The 11,105-nt window shown below is 44.1% G+C and overlaps 1 protein-coding gene and 1 pseudogene across 1 annotated transcript; one reads left to right on the top strand and one right to left on the bottom strand.

Annotated features, from left to right (window-relative positions):
* The first annotated feature begins 2,470 nt into the window (after positions 1-2,470).
* LOC113613379 (transmembrane emp24 domain-containing protein 2 pseudogene) lies at positions 2,471-4,174 on the top strand (annotated as a pseudogene).
* Positions 4,175-6,243: 2,069 nt separating this feature from the next.
* EXOC8 (exocyst complex component 8) lies at positions 6,244-11,069 on the bottom strand. Its single transcript, XM_027094038.1, has one exon. The coding sequence runs from the start codon at positions 10,928-10,930 to the stop codon at positions 8,753-8,755; it is 2,178 nt and encodes a 725-aa protein (XP_026949839.1). The 5' UTR covers positions 10,931-11,069; the 3' UTR covers positions 6,244-8,752.
* Positions 11,070-11,105: the final 36 nt, after the last annotated feature.

An 11,105-nucleotide genomic window follows, 5' to 3' on the forward strand; every position in this document is an offset into this window, starting at 1 on the left:
CTCTCTCTCTCTCTCCTCTCTCTCTCTCTCTCTCCTCTCTCTCTCTCTTTCTCTCTCCTCTCTCTCTCTCTCTCTCCTCTCTCTCCTCTCTCTCTTCTCTCTCTCTCTCTCTCTCTCTCTCTCTCGTTCTTTATTTAAAATCACCATCCTGGTGAGACCCAGTATATATATGTGCTGTATACGCATGTGGATGAATATTTCTCGATGTTTTAGTTTTTCTTCCTTATGTGTTTTTCTTTTCCTTTTTCACCGCTCAAATAATCAAGCTTCATTTTCCTTGTCTTGGGGGAAGTTAGCAGCGGGGTGGAAGGCAAAAACATCACCCACAAAATGTCTCCCTCTTAGGCTTCTTGGCTTTTGTTTTCACTGATTTAAACCCAAGGCAGAAAATGGGATTTTCAGGAAGAAGCAGGGCCCCAGGAAAGGAGCAGGGGGGAGAGATGCCTGCTTCCTGCCCACTGCCTCTCGCCTCCTGCACCTGGCCCTGAAGTTCTTCAGAAAGAAAGAAGGTCTTGGGGCCGGGGGAGTTGGGAGCGGTTTGTCCTGAGGGACTCCATCTACTGTTGAGTCCAGAAATCGACGCTGGGTAGGGGCCGAGGGCGGCAGGCGGGGTAGGGTGGGGAGAGCCAGCATGGAGAACCCAGCCCCTGGGGTTTGCCCGAGGGCCACCTTCATAGTGACAACAAGGAAACCACATATTCTTAATAGCCTCCACGCGATAAAAGATACTCTGTAAAGGGGACAGTCAGACAAAAAGAGAGCTCAGGGAAAATAAACATGAAAACGGGAAATGAAAAACTCAGTAGAAGGTTGGAAGATGAAGACATTTCTCACAAATTAGGGCAAAAATAGATGCTGAGATTCATTTGATAATTCAACATGCATTCCTGACCTAAAAAAATTAAAACCACAACTCTTAGTTAACTGGAAGAGATGATCACTTCCTTAACATAATGATCAAAAGCCAACATCAGGCTCTGAGGGAAAAAAAACAGGAAAAACACTTCTAGTAGATACATAGCTGGTATAATTTCTAATTCCTTGATATTAATATCAAGCAAAAACTATGATTTAACATAGTTTTGGATGTTCAACTTAATATAGGATATGAAGAGAACTCCATAAGATGTATAAAAATTTAAGAGGCAAAATTATCCTTATTTGGGTGATGTGATTATATACTGGAAAACTCTTCAAGATTTCATTCACAAAAGCATTACAGATGAAGTATCAAGGAATAAGCTCACCAAGAAACGTGCAAGATCTACGTGAAGAAAATGGAAAATGCTGCTGAAATATGAAAGTACACGTGCGTAAATAAATAGGAAGATTCAAAATTATAAAGGTGTCAAATTTCCTTAAATTAATCTACATTCGATATGATTTCAATCAAAATGCCAACTCTTTTGGAGGATGGTAAGGAGTGTCATTAAATTATTCAAAATGCAATTTGAATAATAAACATGTAAGAATACTTAGGAAAATACTGAAACAGCAGAAGAATGAGACCAGTCCTACCAGTTATTAAATTATAAATCTACAATTAAAACAGGTTGATAATGGCACAGAAATCAAAATATCAGTGAAACAGAACATAGAGCCAAAAATGTACCCAGATGCACATCTAGTACAACTATAATAAATTATTAAAATGGCATTTCAGGGCTTCCCTGGTGGCGCAGTGGTTGAGTCTGCCTGCCAGTGCAGGGGACGCGGGTTCGTGCCCCGGTCCGGGAGGATCCCGCGTGCCGCGGAGCGGTTGGGCCCGTGGGCCGTGGCCGCTGGGCCTGCGCGTCCGGAGCCTGTGCTCCGCAAAGGGAAAGGCCGCGGCAGTGAGAGGCCCGCGTACCACAAAAAAAAAAAAAAAAAAAAAATGGCATTTCAAGTAAGGTGGGGAAAAAGAAGGATGATTCAAAATTACTGCAGCAATTTGCTAATTATTGATAGTTGTGGGAAAATGGGATTCTTACATCATTCTTTAAAACAAATTACAGACGGAGCAAAATTTCAAATACTGCAATATACTAAATCGCTAGAAGAAAAGCATGAATGTTTTTGGAATCCAAAAGCGAGTAAGGCCTTTCAAAGTCTGACCGAAAACATAGGAATCACACAGAAAAAACACAGATAAGTCTGGCTTCATAACAGATTAACATATACTGTACTCCAAAAATAAATAAATAGATAAATGAATAAATGACAAACGAGGGGAAAAGTATCTGTAACACTTAGTACACATGAAAAATTAATTTCCTAAATATACTATAAATTACAAAATCATAAGTCCAAGATGATCTAAGAAAAGAATGGCAAAGGACAGACGTAGGGAACTTAATAAAAAAAAGAAATACAAGGTTGCTGAATGTCACTCTTAAAAATTACAAGCAAAACTTGGTAAGTTTTTTTCACAGATGAGTAAATCTTATTACAATCGGAATACTCTGGAGGCCGCAGTCCTGGTCCTGGGTCCTGGCTTCGGGCCCAGCGCCACCATGAGGACGCTCGCTGAACTGCTGGCCGCCCTCCCGGCCACGGCCTCGGGCTACGTCGTCAGCATCGGCGGGCATGCCAAGGAGTGCTTCTTCCAGCGGGTCACCTCGGGCACCGAGATGGGCCTCATCTTGGAGGTGGCCAAGGGCCGCTTCCTGGACATCGACGTGGAGATTACAGGGCCTGATAATACAGGAATTTATAAAGGAGACCGGGAGCCCAGTGGGGAAATACACATTTGCTGCTCACATGGATGGAACGTAATAAGTTTTGTTCTGGCAATAGGATGTCCACTATGACCCCCAAGACAAAGTGACATTCACAGTGATAGTGGGGAGGCTCCAAAAGGACAGGACATGGAAACAGAAGCTCAACAGAACAAGGCAGACGAAATGATTCATGAGCTCACAGTGGCGACGATGGCGGTAAAGCGTGAACAGGAATACATGGAAGTTTGGGAGAGAATACACAGAGCGATCTATGACAACACAGAGAGCAGAGTGGTCCTTTGGTCCCTCTTTGAAGTTCTTGTTCTAGTTGCTATGACACTGGGACAGATCTACTACCTGAAGAGATTTTCTGAAGTCCAGAGGGTTGTTTAAAAAGCCTTTTCCTGAAGATCCCAAATTCATAATTCACTGTTTACCAAACATCCTGGTCATAATAATGTCATTAGTTTCTCCGTTTTTATTTTCTGAACTGTACATTCACAGCTTCTGTTTCTTTGTGATTAACAGATATTGGGGGAAAACACGTTTTTGGGAAAGTTATGGTGAAAATTTGACACGTGATTGGCATGATTTCACATTTGAATTCTTCCTTCATTATACAGGTCCTTCCAGAACTCAAACACTGTGAGTGGAGCATAGGTGTATAGTCCTTACTATATCTTCTTTCCTTTTGTTTTCATCATAAAATGCAGTTTGTTCAGGATAGTACTTTACTGATAGCACTTTACTAAAAATGACTACATTCTTGGGATCCCTTATCCTGCAGTTCAAGTCATTAAAGATTCCTTTTGTTGAGTCCTTACCAGAAACAACAATCTGAATCTTGACGTTTTCTATCCAGCCTAACATTTTTCCCCTTTAAAGTTTTACTTTGAACCTTAGAACTCAATCACCTCCACTTAAAATTGTTGACACAAGCAGCTAATAACCATTTTTTGGTTTCTGCCTAACCTTGCGAGAAGTCTCTGTTAAAGCCAGTTCTCTGGGTGGTGCAGTGAACGGTGGTTCTTTTTCTTTCTATGCCGGCACGTACACTTTCTCTACTCTTGGCACGTAGGAGGTATGCATTCACATAATTGGAAAAATTTGGATTTCTGATGCCAAAGGGTTAAAAGCCTCTTGGATTTCTTTGCCACTATTTTATTTTTGATCGGTGGCATTTTGGCCACTAATTAGTGTACTGAACGTTACTGTCAGTACTAGGGTTTTTGTTTCTGTTTTTTTGTTGTTGTTGTTTTTTTGGCTCTTTCTTTTTTGGCACATGTGAATCTTGTTTTGTATAAAACGAAATGATGTTCTCTTGGTCTCTGATGATGGGTTTAAAATTAAAGGATCATCCAGTTTTGGTGTGGGGTGATCCAGGACCATGTTGTGACTGATGTATATTAGTTATTTGGACATTTTCTTTTTGGATCTTTGCAAGGGGAAAACTACAAGTAACGAGTTTTATATAATTAATTTAAATTTGTTACAGGTTTTCACGTTCAGGATAAAGTTTTTCAACCTTGGGTGAAAATACTTGCAACAGTTTTAAGGTGACTGTTTTACCTTGGGACAACTGTTGCATGCCAATTTGTGTGCGTGTGTGAAAACACTTCAAAATTGAGTTAAAAGATGTAAATTATTTGCTCCGAGGCATGTGGGATCTTCCTGGACCAGGGCTCTAACCCGTGTCCCCTGCATTGGCAGGCAGATTCTTAACCACTGCACCACCAGGGAAGTCCCATTACCTAAATTTTAAAAGGTACGGGGCTTCCCTGGTGGCGCAGTGGTTGAGAGTCCGCCTGCCGATGCAGGGGATGCAGGTTCGTGCCCTGGTCCGGGAGGATCCCACATACCGCGGAGCGGCTGGGCCCGTGAGCCATGGCCGCTGCGCCTGCGCGTCTGGAGCCTGTGCTCCGCGACGGGAGAGGCCACGGCAGTGAGAGGCCCGCGTACCGCAAAATAAATAAATAAATAAATAAATAAATGTACGGTTTGGCCGAGCAATTTCTAGAAATGTGTCCTAAGACACAGTCGCACAGGTAAGCAAAGATACATGCACAGAGAGCTTTTTTCGGGATTTTTGGCAATCCTGAAAAAAACCTGAAGACAGCAAAGTAATTGGAAAGCGCGCAATCCTGACAGATCCATTCATTGTGATTGAGTGCTCTTCAATCACAGAAAAATCCAGCCCGGTGAGGTACTGATGTGAGCAGTTCTGAGAAATATTGAACTGGGGGCACTCGAGTAGGAGCAAGAGGCTCAACAGTAGGTGCCGTACAGTCCAATTTCTGGGGAAAAGATGTATGAGAAACTCTTACAAGTGGCACCTATGCTGAGGGGGTCACCGGGGGCTCGGGCAGGATGACGTGGACTTTTTACCTCCTGCCCTCTGCATGATGGAAGCTTCCTTAGTAGGGATGAGTTACAGACACAGCGTTCCTCTCCTCAAATCTCTAGCACATCTGCAACGGCGCTGTGACAGTGACATTACTCCACAAGACTGTCCCAAGCACGCACGCGCTCCGGCTGCATGTCTTTGCTCACACTTGCACGCCCATCTTCCTTGCACACCTAAATCTCGTCCTCTCTTCCAGGACCTGCTCCAAGGCCAACAATTCCACGAGGCCTTTCCAAAGTCCTCAGAATAACACTGCTCTCATCCTTCTCAGCATTCCCATGGGACTTAAACTGCGACACGCAGGTTTTTTGGTCGTTTTTTCTTTTTCCCAACACGGTTTGCAATTATTCAATTATTTATTGATAAACGAATTAATTTTGCTGAATTTAATTTGCAACAGTTTTGCCTTTAATTTGCTAATTTATTTTTTCCAAGTTTTTATTCTCTCTTTTCACCAATTTTTAAGCATATTAAGTGAAAGCATGCTTAACTTTCTTTTGTCCTCCCCACCCGCATTTTAGTGAATGTGAGGCATAGCATTCGTTAAATACTGTTAAATCAATTATACGTGATAGTTCCCGCAATATCCACGTATTATTTAAAAAAAAAAAAGATCCTTGTCATTTATGATCCTAGTTCCTAGGTCATATAGCCCACATTATATTTTCTTCACTTAAAGATGTGCAGATGGTATGAAACCCACTTTTTATATTTTTATTTTTACTTATTTATTTATTTTTGGCTGCGCCCCGTGGCATGCGGGATCTCAGTTCCTTGACCAGGGATCAAACCCACGCCCCCCGCATTGGAAGCGTGGAGTCTTAACCACTGGACCGCCAGGGAAGTCCCTAACACCCAGTTTTTAGAGTAAATTCACATTTTGTACATCTGAAATCTCCCACTCAAGGGAATCCTAAAAAGTTGCCATCTGACTTAATTCACTTAATTCTGATAGTAGCAGAACACTTACTTAAATAAGCTAACAGTTTTGTACCTATTACTCCTCATATAGAAAAACAAAAACTAGAAAACAACCTAGACTTTTAAAACATTGCAGTAACATGAACATAACAATATTAAATCCTCATTAAAGAAAATAAATAAATATAACATTGTAACATCAATCGATTTTATCCAGTGTAAGAAAAATGTTCAGCTTTATTTTGGTAAAACATTTCAGATTCCCTCAGATCACAGCATACCAATAAGCAAAATGTACACATACTGATTTTATAGTACACGTCAAGTCCCGAATTCCCAATCCCAGGAAAGCAAGTTGCGAAGTACAAGTGCTGATGACAATGATAGGTAGTGTTTTAAACAAAAATAAGTGAGTTTTCAGCACTTAAGTGAAATGAGGCTTTTATCAAAAACAGACTTAATTCCACAGGGCATCTTTCTTCAACACTAATTAATTCAATCAAGTCTGATTTCAAGCTCAAGTGACAGTGTTATCTTCAAAGCAACCGAGACAAGGCAATCAACACTTAAGTGGTATAATACCGTATGTACGATATTTTTGGGCAATCTCTAACCGCATTCCATTTTCAGACCTTGTTTTGGTGTCTAACTAAAGAGAACTAGAGAGAAGAGCTCTGACCCCACTTGGAGGAAATGCAGCGAAATGCTCTGTCCTGGCACAAAGGCACGTTGCAACATCGATGGTCTTTAATCAACTTCCCACACGAACTGATTCACCAACAGCTTAATTCCTCCCGCTACAACTTTGATTAAGGAGCACACAACTTTTAACAGAAGAAAGTTCTGTACTTCCAGTTTTAAAAAGCAGACAGTTCTGTGAAAAGGCTACCATTTAAATAGCATCTGAGAGCATACGCACTGAGGTTTTTAACACTTCATGCCGTAAGAGAAGTTTTCATTTCAGAAGTATCATTTCATGGACCCAGCATCAAATATTGACACAATACATGTTTCATACAATATAATTTTGGAAACTTTAAGTGGCACAAAATAATCATAAAATTTTTATCAAATTCAAGTTTCCAGTGATCTTAAAAAACAAAAAGGCAGATTATAGCTGTTTTTGTTCAACTGAGATATCCAGTTATGGTTATTATCTAGCAAATGCTAAAGTTATATGAAAAAAAGGTCAAAGAAAATCTTTAACTTTGATAATTTTCAACCTTTTAGATATGCACAGCTAAATATAAAATGAGAGGCTCGTCTGGCATATGAGTAATTAAGTCAAGGAGCTTTACCACCCTAGCCTGCTATTAGAAGCTATTTTAGGTTTTACATAATTCCCACAGTCTTAATACCACTATTTTCCTTCAGATAAAAGAAACGACCTTTTGAAGTCATCGGCATCAGAAATGACACTTAGGGACAAGAATCACAACCAGAGTTAGGGGAAAAATGGGTCTTAGCAGTTTCTCTCCAAGTATGAGGAAGGCCAGATAATCAAGATACAATGGATGCAAGTTTAGAAACCTAGGGAAGCTCAAATTTCTTTAGTTATTTTTGTTTACTAAACAATCTGAAGTAAGCATTATATTCAGTTTGAAAAACAAATAAAATTTAAAAATAAATCAAGAAAAATGCAGCCTGGAGCATTTTAGGAGTCACCAAAGGTTTCCCCCTCCTTCCTTTGGGCACACTGTCTCACTTTTCTGTGAGACGAAAAAACACTTACCCTTAGCCACGAAAAGCTATCCACTTAGCCAGGAAAAAACAAAAACAAATCTCTGCTCAAAGCAGTCATACTTAAGAACACCGTGGGGTCTGCATAGGATTTTCCCTAATTTCCCACCCACCCAGACCCTGAAATCTGAAAACTTTTCTTCCACTTGCATGAAGTCTGAGCCACTATGTGTAACCCACACCAAAAGCGCTGTCAGGTTCTTCAATGTGTCTTGTTTTTTATTTTTTTTAATATGATAAAAGGGAACTTCAGACAACTCAGAAATATGTTAAAAAAAATTTGATGATAGTTCTTAAGATTTTCAAGTAAATGCTCCCAAATCAAGTGTTATCAACCTGCTAATTGGCAGCTAAAAATGCTGAATCATTTAAATTACGTTGGAACTGCGTTTATGACAGCTTCCTCTTGTGCTCTATAAGGATTGGAGTACTCAAGTCCACACACTAGCTACCTTCATGAAGGAATTCTTTTGACCAAAGTTTACCCTAAAACCAATTTCCTCAACTCCTTTCTTTCCCCCAAATTGTTCAAACACATTTTAAGGTGTGTAAGTACAGGGCACAGGGTGTTTTATACGGCACAGTACCCTTTAAGAAACCTAACATTTTTGTGAACGGGGAGACATTCACAACATACTTAAACTCTGTATTTACAGAAACTGTTTATGGGCGCTGCATAATCTGCACTGTGAGAACGTGTGTCGTGAGTCAAAGGATAAGCTGAAATGCTATAGTGTGACGATATATGCATTAGAGAGCTGCATAATTTAAAAGGAAAGCATATTATATATTTTAATAATTCCAATGTTTTCATCATATGGCCTTAACTTAACATTTTTTTTCTTTCTCCTTGTGATTTTGCACTTCTATCCGAGAGGGCATCTTTTATTTTTAAGACATGTTTGAGACTATAAAGAATATGCTACTGCAACTTAATATAAATAATCCATAAGCAATATACACGGATACACATAAACAGGTCCAGGCATCAGACCACTGACGTTGTACTTTCGGGATTCACACGCATCAGTCTCGATGCATTTCTCAGGTCCTGGAGTTGCTTGGCGGGTTTCCCCACACCCTCCTCAAACCTTTTCTCCACCACGGGGAGGACAGTTTCATACAGAAAGGATGCATTCTGCCTGATAAAAGCCTTCTTCTCTGGATCCTGCTCACATCGAAGACTGTAATCCACGTGCTGAACAGCAACCAAAATGATTTCCACCAGGCTCTCCAAAAGCACCATGTGCAGCTCCGGGAAATACAGCTTCAGTGCCTCTTCCAAGAAGCCCATGGTCTGTTTGGTGAAAGCAACCACCGTGTAACTGAGGTTCACCCAGCAGTCATCCCCCGTGTACTGCTCGAAGTTACCCACTCCACAGCTCTTCATCTCCTCTTTGAGTTTCCCCAGGGCCTCTGGAGTCATCAAGTTCATCCTCCTCCACATCTCCTCGGAGTTGCGATGCTTCGTAGCTTCGATGATGATTTCTTTGTAACTGTGTAGGGCCCCTTGGATGTCTTTCACTAGGAGGGCGTGGATGATGAAGGTGAGGTCTAGTCCGATGTCGCCCAGCTGCTGACAATGCTCCTTTGCCACTTTTACACACTCAGCCGCCGTGGAGAGGCTCTCCTTACTATCAAACACCTGCTTGCTAAAAGCATCCACAAACATGCCCATGGCTGACCTCGCCCAGACCACAAAGGCAGAGTAGCAGCCGCTGTCGGTGCCCGCAAAGTCCGTCTCAAATTCCCTGGCGGTCTCCAGAAGGCTGGTAAAGAAGACGTGGCAGAGCTTATGAATGTAGAGTAAAGTGGCACCTTCAATGCGAAGCTGGCGTATTGCAGTATGCACAGCTGCTGCCCTGTTTCTCAAAAACAGCTCACAAGCCTTCGTGCACTGGCCAAGCCGGATTAGCTGAGAAACCGCCCGGCGGGTAGCCTTGGGACCACCTCTCAGGGACCGATCCGGGGAGAGTTCAAACACTAGCACCTCAGTGAGCTGGCGGACACGCTCATCCACTCTGGCCCTTAGTTCTTTCACAGGAGGTGGGCTGGGCTTATCTTCCAGGTAACGGTTCAATTTATCCAGCAGGTCGACGGCCCCTTCAAAGTCCCTCTGGGCAATACAGACATCCAGGTCTTCAGGCAATTCCTGGATCCATTCCACTGAGAGGTCCACCTTCTCTTCTTCTGCCTCGGGAACAGCTGGTTCGCCGTCGTCTTCGTCCTCAAATGGGTTGCCAGCCTTGGAAGTCACCTGGGGTGGCCCTCGAGGGGCAGCTGCCTCCTCCTGCCCCCTGCGTCTTTTTTCACTGAGGGCCCTCTTGGTTTCCTCCAGCACTTCCAGCCACTCTCGTTTGATTTTTGCGTTTTCCGCTTGAAAAATACGGCTCTCAGGAAACATGAGCAGCTTGAACATGTCCTTCATGGGCGGGTTGTCCTTGACATTGACCACGGCCAAACCATCCAGGGGATAGAGGGCGTTGTAGCGATACATCCCCCGCCGCTGTGGCAGCCAGGTGGCCACCAGCAAACAGTCGTTCATGAGAAAGCCGTGCACCCGCTGCAGCTGGGCCATGTGGTCCGCCTCGTATTCCACCAGGTCCCCGTTGTACACCAGGTACTGTCCCGGCGTCTCCAGCAGGTGCCTGCAGCCTTCCACCTTCTCAAGCAGGGTGGTGAGAGTGCGCTGCTTTCCTTCCTCGCCTGGCCCAGAACTGTCGCGGGAGGCGCCCCCGGGGCTGGGGAAAAAGCCAGCCTGGCCCCGGAGGTGGTCGCGGACCCCCGCGCCGCCTCCCCCCTCCTCCCCTCCGGAGGCGGCGGCGGCCCCCGCGGCGGCGGCAGCCGGCAGCAGGGTAAGCGGGATGCTCTCCAGGCTGCTCTTCTGCTCGGTCAGCAGGTGACTGAGCTGATACATCTCGCTCTCCAGGTAGGAGATCTCGCGGGCCGTCTCTATGAACTGCCGGTAGTTCTGGTAGACGTTGCGCTTCAGGTTCTGCGCCGTCTCCTCCGCCAGCGCCTGGATGCGCTGTCGGTGCTCCTGCAGGTCTCGGTCTCCGTCCGACTGCTGCGAGAGCTGCTTCACGTACAGCCGCGCCTCGAAGCCGCCCGACTCCAGCTGCCGCCGCAGGCGGCTCGCCCCGCTGTCTGACATCGCCATCGCCATTTCCGTCCGGACTCACGCAGTCCCTGTCACTATCGCCGTCGCCCGTGCCGCCGCTGTCGAGGCCCACCCAAGCCGGGTCCAACTCCAGGGCTGCGGAAGCAGGCTGGAAGAGAGACGAGTACGCCTGCGCCCGCGTATGAACTTCAGGCACTGCGCCTACGCAAGAGGCCGGGCG

The sequence above is a fragment of the Aethalodelphis obliquidens genome, unplaced genomic scaffold (assembly GCF_003676395.1).
Source record: "Aethalodelphis obliquidens isolate GAN/ISIS:26980383/991018 unplaced genomic scaffold, ASM367639v1 scaffold87, whole genome shotgun sequence".
Classification (NCBI taxonomy): Eukaryota; Metazoa; Chordata; class Mammalia; order Artiodactyla; family Delphinidae; genus Aethalodelphis; species Aethalodelphis obliquidens.